Below are 21,638 nucleotides of genomic sequence, written 5' to 3' on the forward strand. Positions count from 1 at the left end.
TAGGGGAAACCAAAACAAAAAAAAATGTGGATAGCAAATTTCACTCATTATATAAACATAATTTACCATTATATAAACGTAATTTTCAAAATTTCTTAGGATTAACACTTTCTACTTAAAATAATAATTATAACTGGGAAATTGTTGTTTCATGTTAGTAGTACATTAAATAACATTATGATCAGCATCACTTTTCTTTCCTGCCCACCAATAACACCTATGAATTTGTATAATATGCAAGTGGGATTATAGATAAAAATCAATTGTTAAGAGCATACAAATGTGAAGTTTTACATTTTGCTTCAAAAACTGTTACAGGCATTACTAGAACATACTAGAAAAGCATGATGAAACAGTAATGAAAAAAAGTCTTGCGAGTGGTACAAGTTTTTTCATGAGAAATATGTTAGCACTGAAAGTAATGACTAATGATTGGCTAATAGGGACCTATATAAAACATGATAAAAAAATTATATGTAGGTAGCTGTAAATGGACATAAGCCTGTTGTTTTTTCTCTTTTTCTGAACGCACAAAGAAATATCATTATCAGCACCACGACAAAATATTATTAATACAATAAGCAATAAAATATTGAAAATTAATTAAAAAATTAACAGTATGTAAAAACACATGCTAGGTATAAAATGTCTATGTCATATGCTAAAAGTCAAATAAAACCACAATGAAACGCAATATTAAAAATCTAACAAATCAACAAAATTACCATCTGGTAAACACCAAATGGCATAAATAGATGAAAGACATTTATTGAATAATCAAATATTTGGATACAGTTGCATGGCCTTAAAAATCATGACATTCAATAACATGGTCATATTGTTCCCTACGATATTTAGAATGTTAGCCCCTAGTTTAAAATTCTGATGCAACACCGCATAACTGACACACAGTCCACAAGTATGTAGTGTACAATTAGTTAGCAGTTGGAACGAACACAAATGAGTACATTAGTTAGATTCATTGGAAGTCTATGAGTAAGTTTAGTGTGTCCTACTTGCAAATGGCTAATCATAACGTCCTCTTGATGGTACTCCAGCATGAGGAGCTCCAAGATAGAAACAGATAGAAGACAGAAACCGGAATATCCTTCAGATGGTTCGTTACAGTTTTTTTAAAAGGTTTCTACTGATCGAAAATGGTGTCCTTTGAGGTGGTTTTTTTTTAAATTCGGCAACATGAAAAGGTCGCAGGGACTCAAATCAGGCGAATAAGATGGTTAAGGAACATCTTTCTTTGTCAAAAACTCATTAATTGAGAGTGCAGTGTGACAAGGTGCACTGTCATGATGCAGCATCCAGTTGTCTTTGATGGTTGGTCTCACGTGGGTAACTCTTTTCTGTAGTCTTTCAAGAATTTCTCAGTAAACACATTGATTTACAGTCTATCCTGTATTCAAAAACTTCTTATGGACTATCGAAGAAACAAATTAACAGAGTTTTGATTTGCTCATTTTTGCTTTTTTGGGATATGGTAAATTTGAAGTGTGCCACTTTTTGCCCTGGCATTTTGTTTATGGGTCATACTCAAATATCCAAGATTCATCACTGGTAATCACTAGAAAATCAGGATCAGTTTCAATTCACCCTAGAAGATCGCGGCACACTTTACCCTGTTGTTTCTCTGTTCAACAGTAAGCTTTGTTGGGACCAACTTTGCACAAACTTCTTTCATGTCCAATTCGTTTGTCAAAATTTGACGGATTGTGGTATGGTTCAAATTCAATTGTTCTGCAATAATTCTTACAGTTAAGCCAGTCTTATTGTATCAAGTATATGATTTGCTCAAAATTGTTATCACTTTTAGACGTTAATGGTCTTCCAGAGCATGTATCGTCCACAACTGATTCCCAGCCATCTGAAAATGCTTTAAACCAACTAGAAACTTGGGCTCATGACAGAGTGTCATCACCATATGCCCTTTTCAATTTTGAAAAAGTTTCAGTACTATTCTTACCGATTTTAACACAAAACTTGATTGCACAATATAGCTCATAATTAGTATCACTCATTTTTCTAACGCACAACAAAAACTCATTTCACGAAATGTTTGTTTATATCTCATGTGGCAACAACAGAATAAAAATATTAATACCTAATATATATCAGCTGTTCACATAACCATATGTTTTACTAGTAACTTTACAGTGTTGCCACTTTGGCTGCGAAAAAATTAGTCTCATTACTTTATTTACAGACCTCGTATGTCACTAATCACCTGCAAGGCACTCGTTAATTTAAGGCCGCATCTTAATATCAAGAATAGCCTGAGATTTACTGCTCTGCTAGGCATCAAAGCTCAGTGTGTTTACTTAGCTCTAAATATACAATTACCTCCAGTTCTTACTATTACTCAATGTTGTTAACCCCTTGACGGTTTTCTCTTGTAAATTGCTGCTTTAGTTTTTGTCGGTATTATAGAAAGTACACAAATCTGGTTATCTTATGAGAAAAATATTGTAAATAGCATCAATCCTGATGCTGTAGTTTATACTGACAGCTTTAAACATGATAATTCTGTTGCTTGTCTGTGGTTGGCAGTAGAACATACATGTTTGGCCTTCTCAAATATGTATGATCCCAGCATCATCAGTGTTTTTGTGCTGGAGCTATATGCAGTTAATAAGGCCTTAAATTAAAACCGTCAAGGGGTTAACAACATTGAGTAATAGTAAGAACTGGAGGTAATTGTATATTTAGAGCTAAGTAAACACACTGAGCTTTGATGCCTAGCAGAGCAGTAAATCTCAGGCTATTCTTGATATTAAGATGCGGGGATCTTGTACAGAGTACTGGTCAAGGGGATAGAACAATAACTTGAGGGACATGATTTACCTTACCAGGTTTCAGTCAGGAATCACCAATGCTTCTACCAAGAATCTGGAGTCACCAGGTCATAAAAAATTTTATCGCAAATAGAAAAAAGATGTCCTAATGTAGTATCCAAAAGGTGATTTAATATAGTAAGCCTGATAATATAATTTCCAGGGGAAATCTCATAGGAATTATTCAAGGCATAACTTAGTTTGTCAAAAGAAAAAGCATGTTTAATTAATTTTGCAAGTTTCCAATAACAAATGGGATACTTTCTACCAGCAACTTATACCTCATAAACTCCAGATGACAATATGAGGATGTAAGGAAAACCGATATAAATGTATTTCTAAATATGTTTGCCAAGTCAATTGCCAAAGTGACAAGGATGCCGTTGTTTTCCAGTCCAATCGGAAGTGGAGACTGTCCTGATCCACACATGATACGAACCTTTCTCCAAACAACCGATGATGGAGTTGTCTGAGAAATGGTATCGATATATTTGAGCCATGATTTTCGTGTAGTAGACTGAAACACTGAACTAATACAGCTCTTACATTCTGGAAGGTGCAGAGCAATTCTGTTGTAGGCCTTCGACTGAAATTATGTAAATCCCTGCGATAATCCCTTAGTAAATTACTGCAGTCTTCTTCCAACTGAGGAACAACAGGCCACCTTAGTTTCCCAGGTGCTAAAAGGGTTTAATTCATTTGCATTATTGAATATCTGGTTTGTAAACATGGCTAGTTGTTGGATCACACCACCTCTTCTGTCATATTGGTCAAAAGGATCTCTGTATCTTATCCAATCTGCTTTTAATAACCCATCTGTGTGGCAGGCTTTGAGGCAAATTACTATTAGCGACTGAGATACCCACTGGCCTAAGATCGCTTCCAAAGAAGTTCTTGGACATACGCCATCCAGGTAAGATGTGGAAGTAGGGATGCTGAACACAAGGACATATCGATACACGAAAATGTACCTGTTGAAATTGGCATAAATTTGTACGACTCATTGTTAAACAAGCAAAGATCCAAGTTCTGCCTCAGTCAATCAATTATAGTACCTCGAGAAGAACATGATGACGAGCTCCACGAATAGTGATGAGGACGGCAAAGAAATGTGTAATTATTAAGACAGCAAAGGAATCTGTGATAACAGATTGGACCAATCATCTTTACTGACACTGGGATTTGAAGGAAGCATACAAGTTCCAGATATTAATTTTAAACGGTGCCAATACCTTTATTGCAGGGATGCTTGTAGCCAGCTGAATCCAAGTGGGTAATATGTCTTCCTTAAGAAAGATAGCTACACCTTCACATTCTCTACAATCAGTTTGATGGTCGCATCTCTTGCAGACACAACATCAATGGTCTTTCTTCTTTTTGTAGGATTTTGATATCCTCATGGAGAGAACAAAGACCGCAAAAACATTCCAATGAATAATATCTGTACCCATAAAAATTATTTTTTTCTTGTTATATATAAAACTCTGCATGCAGATTATTCATCAAATATTATCTGGTTTTTCTTTTTCGTGTTTGTAACTTTTAGGAAATGCTTTGGTTCTACGGGCACTTCATCTACCAACATATTCGTGAAGCGACCATGAGATGGTGGTAGGATTTTGAAGCATGGGAGGCTGGGAATTCCATATCAGCAACAATTTTTTAATAGATCCCTTCATAGGGATCTTGGTTGTTTGCTGCTTAGTTAGTGCAGCAGGAATTTTATTTGGTAGTAAACTGACTGAAGTGGTTCTAGGTAAATCAGTGTCGGTCTTTCTACCTAAAATACCCTTCTTAACTGTACTCTTAGTTAGTTCTGATATAGTGGCTGTAAGCAAAGCAATTTGATGAGGTAATACCTAAACAAGCTGTTGAAATTCACTGCAGGATCTGTACGGTTGATTAACTACATTTGCAGGGGCTTGTCTAGATATAGTGGTGGCAAAAGAGATGTCTGGTTTAATCAGGTTCCAGGAGTTCAGCGTCTCTTTACATTCTTTTGTATGGGAGGGAAAGATAGCATCTGCTCAGTATGAAACTTGAGAATTGCCTTCTCTTATTTAAAGGTTGGGAAACCTTGTGAGGGAGCTAAATGTGATCCATCACAGTCAGCACATTTTTCTTACTCCTGGTAGTTAATGCAGTTGTTCTAGTAACAACTAGAACCTGTTACTACCATATTGATCAGGAAAGGTGAGACCTTATTAAGGGAGGAGCCACCTTTCTGATTATTGTGAAGAATTACAAATCTAATGTTTGTATATTGTAGATGTGATATGTCACCATTTAAATTATTACTTTCTTTAGCAATATTATCCTTGTCAGACAACAATGAACAAAAAAAATAAGATTATAACAAAGAACACAGCTTATCCTCAAAAAAGATCTTTGACATCAAGACTAATACTGGTTATTTTTTTTACAAAGACCACCAACCATCTTAAGATTAATTTGAGGACTATGAGTACTAGGGAAATACAGGACCACCTTTGCAGAGCCCATGCATACAGAGGTTGGAGCTAAATGTAACTGGGTTCATCTAGGTGCCCAGAGGACATCATTTGAGACTCACTACATAGAGCCATCCATCGGCAAGATAGTTTCCATCTTGGTTAGAGTTGTGTTTCATATTGTTATAGTATAGTTTTCCAATTTGAAAAACTTTATCAAGGTTGGCAAAAATATACAACTGTGGAAAAAATATAATGGAACAAATTTTTTAATGTTTCTGTAAAATCAACACACCTCAGGAATTCTTCGGAGTTATTTCAAATACACAAATGAAATTACTCAATTGCCTCAGATCTAATGATCCAGGGTCCTTGTTACCCAGTATGGGATGAAATTACTGATTAAATTATGCTAATTCTAGTTTCCTAAATAGCAAAAAATAAAATTTATTTTTTTTTTAATTAGTTTTATCTATTTTTTAAAAGCTGAAATTTTAATGGCAAAAATGTAAGGAGATGAAAGAACTCAATTGTAAAAAGGAATGCCCATAAATTTATACATTTTTAATTTGATATAATACTAAAATTTGATGCATACATTACTCAGTTTTGAAGAAAACTTTACTTAGACCTTAAGACCTGTTGAAAAACCATTTTAAAATTCAAATTAAATTATAAAAATAGGGGATGAACTAACAGCAAATGAAATTTGAAAATAAAATTTCCGCCATTCTAACTTTTTGTATTTATGCTACAATTTGCCATAATGAGAGTTTTAAGCATCATCAGAAGATAAATAAAAAAAAGTATCAATCCAGAACTTTTAGTATAGATCCAAATGACTTTTTTTAAAATACTCATTTTCAAATAATGTTTAATCTTGCATCTTAATATTATAATCTTACAATATATAAGGTTACAATCAATGTCTTAAGTCTATTTCAAAAAACAATAAAGATGATGGATAATTGATTCAACTGGAATTAAATGGACCATCAAACATATTTTTTTGTAGGAATGAAAAAAAAATTAGGATACATTTCTAATATTAAAATAAATTTATTACTTCAACAAAAGAAAGGCTCAATGTATTTTTAATTTACCTTCTACAAGGTTCAGAGACATGTGAAGGAACTGAGTATTTACAATCCATAATCATTGTTAACGTTTCACTGTCATTTGCTTCTTGGAATGGAGCCTGCCCACAAACCAGCATGTACAATATTACGCCCAATGACCACACATCTGTAAATAAAATGTACGATTCACCATTATATGTAAATACAATTAGTTGCCATTTAAAAATTACAAACTATAATTCTCAAAAGCACGAATATAAAAAGGATAAAAAACAAATAAGGATTGAACATTCTCAAAGAATGCAAGAAGGAGATTCTCCTAAATGACAGTACAACTAAATATAAATTACAAATAATTCATACAAATTAAAAATAAAACAGAATTTAACAATTATAAAAACAAAACACTTTAAATTCTAAAATTTATGAAATAAATTAAGAATTAAATTTATTATAATACAGTGGAACATAAGATTAAAGTTATTAAATTTCATTAACATCACATAACCTAATGTAGTACCAATGTTCAAGCAAATACTGACTTTTAAAATTTCAATAACTGCTTCTCTTTCACACATAACTCCTTTACTAATTTGATAAACTAAAAGTTATGGATTATTAAAAAAATAAATAAAAAAACAAATTCAATTAAATTTTGTAAAAAAAAATTTTTTTTTATAGAACTTTTAAGAATTTATATACATTATCATGAAACTACAAATTTATTTAAAATAAAATATAAGTTAATACATACTCAAATACAGGCAAAATTTACAATTATGTATAACAATGATAACTGTATGAAGTATATCTTCAGATACCAAAAAAAATTGTTTTTAAAATAACTCTTTGATAATTTCTTTTACAAAGGAATGGAACACAAAGTTTATTTTTTTCTACTGGTTACATTAGTTGTATACAGTCTAATCACTTGCTACATGGGCAAATTTTTGTCCAACTTATGTTTAAAAATGTCTAAGACAATGACGCATCACTGACTTTTTAGTCAGGTAATGGTATATTTTCTGAATGGTTAAAAGGTTAAACTGATCATAACTCAATGGCAAACAATTGCTATAAATAGTATTAGTATGATGGAGCCAAGGAAAGGAAAAAGAATGGTAGTGAAAAAATATATATATATAAAATGCAGAGTTTTGGACAATCATTTATCATCAATGACAATTTGAAGAAGCATGTTATGAAATAAAAAATACATTGCTGATTCACCAAGAGATCATGGGGATTGATTTCTCTTAAATGATTTTGAGCAATTCTTAGTTAAATTGTTTACTAGTGTTAACATTAAAAGATTTGAGAATGTAGGGCGTCACATATACCAGAAGAACACAAAAATCAATTATTTATGCTTTACAGAAAAAAGTGATGTAAAGTCATCATTGAATTCTTATGGACAATGAAAAATAGGTTTTACATAGCCCTTCAAATGTAAAAGTAGCCATAACTCATTATCAATGAAAGAAAAAATAACTATGTAAGTATAAGCATAAACCTGTCTGAATTTGGTAATGCTACCATTTTTTTTGAAATTAGTCTGATGTCCTCTTGATGAACTTTGTCACTAGGAATGGCTATTACTGAGCATAAATTTATTATGATGTTCTTTCATAAGCTGCACTTGTGTTAACTACAACATATGATAAGGAATATAATATACTGAAGGGTATTCTATTACTGGCAACAAAGATTTTCCACAATTATAATGTCAAGAGAAATTGAGATTAAATATTTTCTAATGGATTACTTCCTACCTAGGTAGGTATTCAGATATTAAGATTCAAATTTTTAAATATTTATTTATACACGGGGTGATTCATGTAGTGTTACCAGCACACTTTCTGAGCTCATCAACTAGCGAAAATTATCAAAAAGGTTTACATAAACATGGGTCCAGAAACACACTGTTAGCAAGTTATGGCTAGCAAAAGAATTCACCCTGATTCCTAGGCAAAGAGTGAAACAAAACCATACTGAAATTCTAAGAACATAAATTAAGAGGTAACTTTTTTGCTTTCTTATTATTTTTGACCTAATAAATTGAATAAATTAGGTTCCAGAACCTATATTTATCTCCAGTAGTTTTCACAATATCTGATGAAAATAATTTTTTTTTTACATTTGTAATAAAAAAACTTCATTAACTGACCAATAAATGCACTCTGCAATTCTGCTTGACTTTTCTTAAATTGTACTATAGCATCTGTAATATAAGCAACAGACTCTTCATGTATATGAACAATTGTATATGTACACAATATTTTCAACCAATTCCACATGCAAAAATCGAATGGTGTTAGATCAGGTGACCTTGGTGGCTAGGAGTGTGGCTTGCCATGGTCAATCCCATCACTCTGGAAATTGCTCATTTAAGTATGCAGATATGGCACCTGAGAAGTGGCAAGACACACCGTCATGTAGAAAATACATGCGGTATCTGGATGCTAGTGGAATATCTTCTAATAGCAGCGGCAATTGTTCCTTAAGGAATTCCAAGTAAATGTTGGAATTTAGATGTCCTCGAAGAATGAATGGTCCAATTAGCTGATCGTAAACTATACCACACCACACATTGATGTTACATTGGTGTTGGAAATTACGTTCTACTGTTGTGTGTAGATGCCTTCTGCCCAAGTGTGTTTGTTGTGAAGGATGCCATCCTGAGTAAACTGAGCCTCATCAGTTTACTGGGGAAAGTTATCTAAAATGAACCTGTACAATTGGTGGTTCATATTCAACCAGTTGCAATGTTGCAAATGAAGAATAGGATAACTTGATTGAAGATCTTGTACTCATTGATTACACTAAGGATACAACTTTTTGCTTTGAAGTTTCCTCCACATAGACTGGAAACTCTGAACTGCTGGAAAATGTTTCATGTACTAAACTCTGAACTGCTGGAAAATGTTTCATGTACTAACAACTGAATTGTGTTGAATAACCTTGATAATGATTTTATGAATATCAACATCATGATGGGCAGATCAGTCATGGTGAGTACTAAAATGCTGGGAAATGTACCCATTTCTTGTAGTGTATGGAATGTTCCACTAACTGCTTTAGAATATGGAACTCTGCAGTTAGGAAATGTTTTTGATATTCTACAGCTGCAGTAGCAGTTGCATTTTCACCCCCAAGATAAATACCATGTCAGTGTGTTTCCTCAGTCGCAGTTAACAAAGGCACTGTTGCCGTATGACAGCAATTAAAAGAAACATGTATACAATTAAACTACACTGACAACAATTCACAGCAATAATGCAGAACATCCAATGCACTGATGACACAACATAAAATGCATTGTTGGCCAGCTTTGATTTCTATTTGTGTTCCAATTGACAAAATCATAATTTCTCAAATTTTCAATTTGAGAGTAAATTCAAGAAAGATATTTAAATTTTATTGAATAACAAAACAGTACTGGTTTTTTATTTTATTAATTTTTTAATTTTATTTTTATCGTTAATACAATACTATTTTTGTATTATTGAACTTTGTAGGAAATTTGTATGTATAATCCCTTCGTTTTCATATGGTAAGAGTTATTAATAAAATCAAATTTCTTGAACTTGAATTTGTTTTTTATTGAACTATTTTACATAATTATTTTCAGAATTAAGTTCTTTACAAGTTTTGATAACAAATTTTGCACATTTATTAGTCATTTAACAAAGTTTTTGTATACAAATGTAAAAAAAAAAACTTGTTTTTAGACAACTAATTTTTTTGTTTTTTAAGTCAGATATTATGAAAACTAATGGAGATATGGTTTTGGAATCTGCTCTATTCAATTTTTCAAGTTAAAAACTATAAGAATATATCAAGTTTACTCTTAACTTAGGTTCCTAGAATTTCAGAATGGTTTTATTTCACTCTCTGCCCAGGAATCAGGGTAAAAACTTTCAATAGCTGTAAGTCGCTAACAGAGTGTTTCCGGACTCATGTTTATGCATTTTTTTCATTATTTTCACCAGTAGAATGAGCTCAGAAAGTGCCGATAACACTACATGGAATCACTCTGTATATTACCTATCTATATTCCAGACAGCTGTGATGTTTTATTTCTTGTGTAGAAAATTATTTAAATGATAAACTGAAAAATATTTTTTAAAAATACTTAACAAATAGATGTAAAGGAGTATTCTGTAGCTGATTGATTGCTAATACAAGAATTTAAAGATGGACGGTTTTTTGTTATGAAATACGCTAATATGTTTTTAAATTTAATAATTATCATTAGTCTTTATAATCAAAAAATGACTTAAGATAATTCACTGCTTGCAATAAGTATGACTTAAAACTCAACAAACAGTTCTATATTGAGTTAAAACTGAACAAACAATAAATTATATAAAATTAAATAAGTTACACACCAACAGCAGGAGCGTCATACGAGTCTCCTAAAAGTATTTCTGGAGCAGAATATGCCAAGGAACCACAAGATGTCTCTAGCTTTTGACCAGGATTGAAACGGTTACTGAAACTAAAAAAGTAAAAAGTAAAACAAGCCTAATTCAACTCTTCGTAAAAAAAAAAAAGGTATGTATCTTAGAAAGAGAGAGAGAGAGAAATTAATAAATTTTAATCTTCAAACGTATATACATAATCTTATGGTTATCTGTTCTGAGGCAGATCTTTTATTAAAATGCACTGCCCTTATGACAAGGTGTGCTTTAGAATATTTAAATAACATACTTTGAAAAAATCTGATTTTTTCAATTGTTGATTTTATACATCAATGTTCTACATTTGTTTATTTATTGCTTAAATTAACACTACGAATGATCCTTTTTGGAATAATTTTTGACAGAAGTAAAAATGTAACTACTATACTCATTAAAAACAATTTTTTCTTAATCATGATTTAATGCAATTCTCTAATACAAAAAATTACATCAATATAGCTATTACCAATATCCTGGGCTGAATTTCTACCCAGGGTCATGTTTTATCAAATATTACCTTTGTTTTCATTGTCCTACCACACAGTTTCATTTTCATAAAGTTAACCTTTCAAGTCATATCTACCTTCTCACTTATCTTCAGGAATATGTATTCATTTTCAAATCTGCATTTAGTTCTAATATGAGTTCTACGGAATCCAATTAATTGAATGAATATTAAAGCAAATAAATGTGAAAAAATGTGAATTATGCGAGAAGAAAAGAATTAAGTTAACATTAAGAAGATTATGATGAAAAGAATAATTATGAAAAAACAAAACTATTTTACTTCTAGTAATGCTACTCCTAAAATTTATGGTCAATTCTTAACCAACTTAAGTACCAATTGCTACTTATACAAAATAAAAAAACAAATTTTCATTAACTAATATTACACATTATATGAAAAATTATTAGAGTCTAAATTATTAAATACACTAATAACTTTCCTGTGAAAGAATCATTTATAAATAGAAAATTCATAACCATCTCTTTTCCTCATGAAAATTCAATTAAGAGTTTTTAAATTGATTCGTTAATATTTTAAACTTGATGCTTAAGTTAATTTGTTATATACACTGTGGTAAAAAAAAGAAAATTTTAATTTTTATCAAAAAGGATTTTCTTATTCTTTTATATTGATATTGTCCTCTTTAAAGTAGTCCACCAGAAATGCGACATACTTACATCAATGTTTCTTCCAATCACCTAAAAATTTGTGGAAATATATTTTTATAATCCATATTTTGATACAGTCCTAAGTTCACTTAGTAATTTTTTATTTATTTCATCTATCATTGTAAATAGTTGTCCTTTCAATGTTCTCTGACTAATCGGAAACAAGAAAAAGTGAAAGAGCACTACACCTAGAGAATACAGAAGCTGTCGTGTTATTTTGGTTAAATAATCATGAGCTAATAATGAAGTATGAGCTGGAGTGTTATCATGGTGCAAAATCCAAGCATTGTTTTCTTTGGAACACCTCATGTGAGTGCCATAAAACTACTATGCAAGCACAGTCTGACTACAGCAAAATCATGTTATTCCTAATGTGTTAGTGTATTCCTAATAAAAAAAACAGGTAAGAAGAATCATAACATTTGTTGAACTTGGTGTGTTTTTCATTGTGGTTCTTTAGGAAGCTTTCATCAACATGATTGAAACTTTCCTTCAATATCATATCACACATCTCATCACATTTATGACAAGTTTAAGTAATTCTGAGATGAGCAATGTCAGCTAATGAGTGTTCTGCAATGTTGCATTTGTTGGAAATTCAACAATTTTGGAACAAATTTTTCTGCTATTTGGTTCATACCCAAAATGTCAGTCAAAATTGTTTCACATGAGCCATAAGAAACTTCCAACTCTAGCAAACTTTTTTAATAGCGATTTGCCAATTATTGATCACAATGTTGTTATATTCACGGGTTGCTGTTGTATTAGGACGTCCAATGCTTTTGTCGTCTTCAATGTCTTCATGGCCTTCTTGAAACCATTTATACAACAACTAATGAACCCTTTGTGTCATCAATCCTTCTCAAAACATAACATCCTCGCCAAAGTCATCTCTAACATCTTCATCACTTCACTTCACTTTATTTCTTTTTTAACAAAAAATTTAATGTAAATACTTTGTTGTATCAGTTTCAAACAAAATATATCGCCACTCATAATAAAATATGTCAATTTCTCGGCTACCTAATTTGACTATGAGTCTAATATGGGGGGAAAATATTGATATACATTATAGACAGTGCTACCATCACATGGGAAAATGATGAACTAAATCAAAAAGACAGTGTGCAAAATTAAAAATTCTCCTAATTTTTTGATCACTTATATTTAATTATACTAGCATGCTCTGCTGTACTTTCAAACTATCTAATTTTAAATTAGATTCTCCAGAGAATTATGATTACATTACTGTACAAGTAAAGTTTAGAAACTGTTCTATAAACAGTTATATATTTTTTATTTTATTATTTTTTTTAAGACAGATTAGACACGTGAATATGGATAGAAGAGAGAGGGAGGAGAGAAGACCAGGTGATTGAAATTTGTCCTATATGGTAGAGGCCTTTCTTTTCTTTTTCTGTTTAGGCTCCAGAACCACCATAAAGTATTACTTCAGAGGATGAATGAGGATGATATGTATGAATGCAAATGAAGCGTAGTCTTGTAAAGTCTCACATTGACCGTTCCTAAGATGTGTGGTTAATTGAAACCCAACCACCAAAGAACACCGATATCTATGATCCAGTATTCTAATAATCTGTCTTTTAATTTCCTAACTATGTTCTATAATCTGCAGTAAAAAGTTTGAAATTACTGGGAGAACTGATTCAGAAAACAACTCAATAAAGTAAAAGAATATATTTATACATTACATAGTTACCAGTGAATTCTTATTAATTGTTTAGAGCAATCTAGAAATTAGTGCTGTCAAATTTACAGACCAAAGAGCAGATGTGATGATTACATGATAAAGTAATATCAATCTGCAAGATCAAAAATTTGGTAATTGACAGATGAAGAAAAAAATTAAAAAATTCTAGTTTCTCATCTTTCGAATGAAATAAAATAGTTTGGGTTTTGTTTTTATTAAATGTAAGATTATGTGAATTAAAAAAAATTCTCCTCTTCAAATATTCATTGACATTCACCATTTTTTCATTATGAAAAAATAAAATAATTTTTTTAATTGATATAAGAACTATACTACAAGTACTTTACAATGATGTTTTCAGAAATAGGTTTTCCAATATCATTGACTAAAACGGTCAAATTTTCTCATGGTGAGTAAATCTACATTTTAAATTACTACAAAACAATTTACTGGTACAATAAAACAAATTAAAACAGTTGTTCTGTAAGTATGTGCCAGATTTTATAGTACTGAATTTCTTTACTGTTGTATATTATATATTTGTCTACATCTATTATATTGTGCTGTATATTACTGTTTTCATAAAATTGTTGAATTTTGGAACCACTTCAAAACACACATCCTACAACTGTGAATGATAAATTATATCGTAAATAAAATAATTTATGTATACCAGTAATAAAAAAAGTAATGTAATAGACACAAATAATATAACAATACAAGATAAAGCAATTCACTAAAATAAAACACCTGAACAATGTGTATGCTTTCTATAGTGCATTAATTTAATTATTTTACTTGCATTTACTTTTTGTGATTTTAAATTCTGAAATACTCACAATGAGGTAATTACAAATTTATCTTATGATTGTAAACTGTTAGAAAAATATACCATAAACTGAAAGAATACCATAATACACAAGTTGGAAGAAAGATTTTACAGAATAAGCTACACTACTTTATTAAATTGTTTTATATAAATATTCTATTATTTGGATTCCATAAAATATGAATGATATTAAAGAATTATATGAGAAAGCTGTTACCAGTACCCTGAACGTTACCAGTATTGCATTAAAATACGAGGCATATTCATAAAGTAAGGGCTATTTGGTCATTAAAAAAAATTAACTCGTGAAAAAAGGTTTTTAATTACAGTTTTAGTTTACTACATATATATACTTCACTTTTTCACATAATCGCCAGTCAATTCTAAGCACTTTTCGTAATGCTGCACCAGTTTCTTTAACCCCTCTGCATAGACATTCGCCACCTGGGAATTGAACCAGTTAACAAAGGCAGTCTTGAGTTCCTTGTTACTTTCAAATCGTTGTCCACCAAGCCACTTTTTCAAATGCAAGAAGAAGTAGTCGCTAGATGCAAGGTCAGGACTACATGGAGGGTGGTCAAAAGTTTCCCAACGAAAATCTTGAATCTTCTTCTAGATTAAGGCAGCGGTGTGAGGAGGACGCACGTTGTCATGAAGGAGGATTATGCCAGACGACAGTTTCCCATGTCGTCAATTTTGGGTTGCACGTCTCAGTTTGGTGAGCGTTTTGTAATACACAACAGCTGTAATTGTTAATCTAAATTCCACAAAATCAACCAAAATGACCCCTTAAACAGTATGGAGACTGCTTAAACTTTTTCGAATTTGGGAAACTTGAATGGTGCCACTGCATTGACTTGTTTCAATTCTGATTTGTTGTAGGATATCCACATCTTGTTGCTCATAACAATATCAGAAAACAAATCATCTCCATCTTGTCGTTAGTGGTCCAAAAATGCTCATCAACTGCACATTCTTTGCTCTTTGTGTTGGTTGATGAGCATTTTTGTACCCACCTTACATACAATCTGATATCCCAGCTTTTCTGTGACTATCATGCAGATAGAAGTGTGTACAACATGCGGAAATTCATCACCCAGAGCACTAATCAATCGCCGATCACATCACAGTTTTCTGTTCACTTGTTCAACAATTTCATCAGTCTGAATACTGGGCCTGCCACTCCACTCTTCATTATGCATATTTGTGAGGCCATTTTTAAAGCCTTGACACCATTGTCTACCTTTCCTTCACTCATTACTGTAGGTCCATACACTAGACACAACTCCCGATGAATATCAGCAGCTGAAGGTCCTTTTGCACACAAAAATTGAATCATAGCACGCACGTCACAACTGGTGGGAGAAACGATTGTCATGGACATTTAGACTGCATTCACCAGCAGGCAAAAAACTAAAAAATTAAAACAATAACTGCAGTGGTTTTGTAAATTACCAATAGATGGCCCTACATGTGTCAAACTGTGTTCAGACCCACTAATATTTAAATATAAGCCGACAGCCCTTAATTTATGAATATGCCTTGTGTATTAAATAACTGACATACTAAAACTGAAAGTATGTATGTTGAACTTCATTTTGAAGAATTAAAGAAAGATTAATAGCACAACTTTGGAAAATCAAAGTTTAAATTACTATGACACCTGAACTTAAAATTTAATCACACTTTATTTTTGATTGTACAGAAAAACTGGTTCCTGAAAATCAACCAAATAGATAAATTATTGTCAACCATAGGTACTGAAATGGAAAAGATAATTCTAATCATCAAAACATACAATAAAAAAAATGAATGAACCAATTACATTCAGTTTTTAAAAAAAAATAAAATATTAATTATTTTAATTCAAAAAATTAGGGCACTTTTATGTAAGCTCTGGTGTAAGATGATTCATCTGTTAGTTTCTTTCTTGGTTCTGAAAACTTGCCTTACTAGATGTATGAAGTCAAATATAAATTGTACTTTTGTTTTTATTTATTAGTATACAACGAAAATATAAAACATATTTATTGCTTTTCAACATAGCCTCCCTGAAGTTCTAATATTTTTCCCAATATGTGAGGAGCTTTTGCTTCACTTCTTCATAAAAAGTTTGAGGGCATAGAACAAGCCAATTATGCACAAACTCTTCTAGTTCACTGTTCTGGAATCTATGTTCTCCAAGTATCACATTCAATGGACCAAAAATAAAAAGAAATCACAGGAAGATAAATGTGGACTGTATGGGAAGGTTTCAAGGTTTCCAGTAAATTTCATCCAGTTTATCATAGGTCTAATAGTTATAGACCTAAAGGCCTAGCATTGTTGTGAAGAGAATCACATCTGTTATTGGCTGATGGTGCCTTCGTCTAAGAGAGCAGTCTTATTCCTTTAGGTGGCTTTCAATTAGTCCAAGTGCTGGCATTACAGCACAGCAATCACTGCGTGAAATTCGAGCAAAAAATTGACATGCGATATACATTTCCAGTCCAAAAGAGAGTTGTGAGGAGTTTTATTGCAGAAACAACACATTTTAACTTTACAGGCAAGGCTCTTCATTCCTATGCCAATCCATAGCAGCTGATTTTAATTTGGGAGTAATGATAGATTCATGTTTTGTCACATGTAACTATTCCTGCAAAAAAATTATTTTCCTCCTTTCAAAATCAACTCAGAAGCCTTTGGCAAATTTTTCTGATCTTGGACAAAAGTCTTGGAACCCATCTCAGATGTTACAGAACCCAAGGTGCTTTGTGATACTGGAATGGGCACATTCATAACTAATACTCACTTTCAAAGTAACTGCATCAACTATACGATGCCGATGGTCCTCAAGCAGGCCACAGATCGACTGATTATTGTCATTCATCACACTTGTCCTTGAATGCCTATTTGATTCTCATTTCTACAGCTTCCTTTAAATTTGCTGGCGCAATCTAGGCTTGGGTAGTTGATATTATAACCTCAAATGTGCACGCAGTTTAATCAAAATTTTGAAGGACTTGAAGCCCTCATTCATGAGAAACTTCACAATATGTTGGCAACCAATGATGGAATCTCTTGCTCAGACATGTCCCTACTGACCAGAGACGTGAATGCTGAGACAGCTGGAGCATCCATTTCCTTCCCACAAGTTCACATTAATATCCCTCCAGATGTGTTTATATGTACATACCGGGGATTTTAAAATCAGTTTTCATCAGATCAATAACTTACAATTTTTGAATATAATGAAAAATAGACAAAAATAATACTATAACCATAAAAGAATACATTATTATAAGTATAATTAATACATACCCAAAATCAGTTAATTTTACAATTCCTAATCTTTCAAAGAAAACTACATTTTCAGGTTTGAGGTCCCGATGAACAACATGTAACCTATGGCAATACGAAATAGCTCTTACAATCTGACGAAAATAATCTCTAGCGACTGACTCACTGAGCCCAGATTCGTGTCGCATTATATAATCATACAGATCTCCACCATCACCCAATTCGAGGATCAAATAGAGCTTTGTCTGAGTATCTATAACTTCATAAAGTCTGACAACATTTGGGTGCTGTACCAATTTCATACAGCGAACCTAAAAAGAAAAAAAAAACAGAAAGTAATTAATGTTATAGGGCTTAAAATTTGCAAACTATAGAAATTAAAAAATGAGTAATATTTGCTGATCGCTCTTAGGCGAATACCTAAGTCAAATATAGCATTTCAAAGAATAGTTAAAGAGCAGTGCTAGATTTGAAGTTGCCGACTGCTGTTTTTTGGTTTAGTGAGATAGTTTTTAATTTCAAACTTACTGTACTAGAATACAGATGTGATGATTAATGTGAACTAACAAAAACGCAGCAAATATTATTTTTTTGGATGCAAGTTGCAATAATAATTGAACACATTAAAAATATTTATCAGTATTTATAAATATACAGAATGTTCAAAAAAGGATATTGGGGGTTATATCTCTTGGATGAGGTGTACAGTATTGAATTAAGTCTAGAATCAAAGAGCAAAAAGAACAGTTTTAGTTGTGCATATGGTTATAGTTTGATACCCTATCTTTTCACTTGACAGTGCCACTAGCAAGGATGGAGATTACTGTACAAACCTTTTTTGTGTTGCAGTTGCTAAATGTGAATCTGTAACCACCAGTTCAACTTATAGAAAGTTTTATTGTGATTCTCCTACTTACAATAAAATTCATCAATGGATAATCAGTTTGAAATGATTACTTATCTGTAAAAAAAAAAAAAATAGTTTGAAATAACCAAGTGTGTCTGAAGAAAATGTCAACCTGTCAGGGAGTCTTTCCTGCTTAGTTTCAAAACTCTTTTAGGAAGATCAAACACAAAATAGCAATGCTGGTGATAACTGGAATGTTTTAAGGAAATGTTTTCACATGCACCCATACCATTTACAGCTGTTACAAGCTCTGAAGCCTAACAACTACGCTGTGAAGCTGACTTTGCAACTGAAATGTTACAACATGAAAATGACTTCTTGTTCATCTTGTGTATAGTGATGATGAGTTGATATTTCATCTTAGTGGAAAAGTTAACTCACAAAATGTCTGTAATCAAGGTCAGAAAATCCCCAAAAACTCTTGCAATGCTAAACTGACTCTCCAAACTAAATGTTTTCTGTGGAAATGTTTTTCAACAACATGTTTCAGGTTGTTCTTTTTTGTTAAGGAAGCATAACTGGATTTGCTTAATTGGTTATATGGTATACTTAGCTCCTTTCTAAACTGCCAAATGGACCAAAGAATTTTATTTGGCCACAAGATGGTGCATCACCTTACTGGCATGACTCTGCACATCAGTAGTGTGATGGAGTTTTCCACTAACCACTGGATTGGTTGGCAAGGATCCAATGACAAAGCTTGTTTATGGTAGTCTCCAAGGTCATCTGGTATGACTCCATGTAATTTTTTTCCTTTGGAGTTTTATAAAGGAGCTTGTGGAGGCATTAATTCAAATCCAGATTTAAAATTTTTCTACAACTAAACAACTTGAATACAAAATTCAGATTGAGTCTCCATGTGGTGTGTCTGGATAACCAATAAAAAACTGGAGATTCTAATTGGTGAACTACATCAAATCAGGCCAGTTACAGACGCATATCACCCTTCATAATCACCTTTCTTGATCATATCCAGAATTGAAACTCCAATTGGACTCATCCAGTTACTCAGTTGACAACCTGAGAGTAAAACATGGTAAGATCTATTAAGAAGAATCCATCAGCTGGATCGAACAAGGTCAGAGACCAGAGGAGATGGTGCTCAGATACTCAGAGGATCAGAGGAGATGGTGGTTGTCACTTGATAACAACATATTAGAGTGTCTGGAAATCCTCAATTTAAACCTACTAACCAACAAACAAAGAAAAAAAAAGATCTCAAGAATAAATTAAATTTTAACAAAAGAAATAATTTCTCCTTCTTCACCACATTATTCATAAACTCCCTGTTGACGGTGGGAAAATTAAAGGCTCTCACTGGCATTTTGAATCATCATCCTCAAAGAAGTTAGAAATACAGATCAAATCAGGAGGAGATCGAATCTACAAAGGACCACAAAGAAACAAGTCATGAAGAATGGCCAAAATTTGGAATGGATTTACAGTAAAGATAGACATCATTAATTCAATCGAAGATGTTAACTCAACAACACTAAGAACAGCAACCCTCACCCTCAATTGTATGAGCAAAACAAATACAATCATAAATGTACATGGCCCAACCAATTATAAAAATCAAACCTGAGAAGGAACAGAGAGAAACATTTTTGGGAAGAACTTAATCAGTTAATGAACAACATACCAGCCAACCATATAACAATTATATTAGGAGTCTTCATGCACAAATTGGTCAACAACAAAAGTACTGTGACATAGTTACTAAATAGAGATCTATTATGTAAAGGTTCTCAGAAAAGTGGACATCGACTCAGATCATTATATCTCCGAAATAAATATTGTACTAACTCCCAAAGGTAAACCTAAATCCAAGGATAAAATTAATCAGAGAAAATACGATCCCACCCAACTAATAAATAATAGAAACTAAACTCATCAATAAACCAAACGAAATCTCCAAAATTAAAAGAACTAGCCCCAATAAAAAGAAGAAAGAAATACCAGTAGTGGAATGAAGAATGCAACAAAGTAATCAAGAAGACATAAAGTACCACTAAAAAATCAACAAAGAAGAATTAAAGAGTTCCAAGAAGAGTTATCAAATGCCCACCAAGAAGCCTCTTAAGACATAAGATCACCATAAACGAGTAGTAGCCCAAATAGAAGAAATATTTAAACAAAATAATATAAGAGGCTACACTAAAGAACATTTAAACACCTCACTAAACATACCCCACTAATTCTCATGCTAAAAGATAAAAATGGGAATATTACCCATAACAAAGAAGAAAATGCAAAGATATTAGCCGACTATTTCCAAAACTTTTGATTAACCAAAAGTTTTGATTAACCAAGAATCTAGTAAACAAAATTTCAATTTTAAAATGTCACCCCACCATTTTATGAAGAAATACAATCAGTTACAAACTCGCTTATAAATTATAAGGCATCAGTTATCAGATCATGGCAGAATTCTCGAAGAACACAAATGAAACCATGATTCTGTTAAACACCTCATCAATATTTGGAATACCGAAAAGCCTCGTCGTTGGAACACAGCAATCAATCATCCCTTTCATAAGAAAGGCAACAAAATGGATCCAAACAACTATAGAGGAATATCCCTTCTGGATGCAACCTACAAAATTTTCTCCATGATCCTATTACCCTGCAATCAAGACCAACTGGATCAGGAACTCTATGAATACCAAGGAAGGTTTAGAGCAGGAAGCAGGAAGGTTCAGATCAGGCTGTCCTGATCAACATCTGAAGACCAGGTCAAAGAGTCTAATGATTACATTTGTCGACTTCAAAAAGGCAAATGATTACATCCATAGGGACCTTAATAAAAATATTAGAAGAATCTGGCCTTCATAACAAACTGATTAACCTAATCAAAATCATCCTTAAGAACACCAAAACCAAGTGAGAACTATCAGAGAA

At 32.1% G+C, this 21,638-nt stretch overlaps 1 protein-coding gene across 4 annotated transcripts in view; it reads right to left on the reverse strand.

The window, feature by feature from the left end:
* Positions 1 to 21,638, reverse strand: part of Snrk (SNF related kinase) — a 196,611-nt gene that overhangs the window by 26,559 nt on the left and 148,414 nt on the right. For all 4 annotated transcript variants that reach the window (XM_075369915.1, XM_075369913.1, XM_075369914.1 and 1 more), the window contains 3 exons: positions 17,852 to 18,141; positions 10,764 to 10,873; positions 6,397 to 6,538 (listed from right to left, as the gene is read on the reverse strand). In XM_075369915.1, coding sequence (XP_075226030.1) covers positions 6,397 to 6,538; positions 10,764 to 10,873; positions 17,852 to 18,141 — 542 coding nt within the window. The remainder of the gene's footprint in view (positions 1 to 6,396; positions 6,539 to 10,763; positions 10,874 to 17,851; positions 18,142 to 21,638) is intronic.

The sequence above is a fragment of the Lycorma delicatula genome, chromosome 6, assembly GCF_047948215.1.
Source record: "Lycorma delicatula isolate Av1 chromosome 6, ASM4794821v1, whole genome shotgun sequence".
Taxonomy (NCBI): domain Eukaryota; kingdom Metazoa; phylum Arthropoda; class Insecta; order Hemiptera; family Fulgoridae; genus Lycorma; species Lycorma delicatula.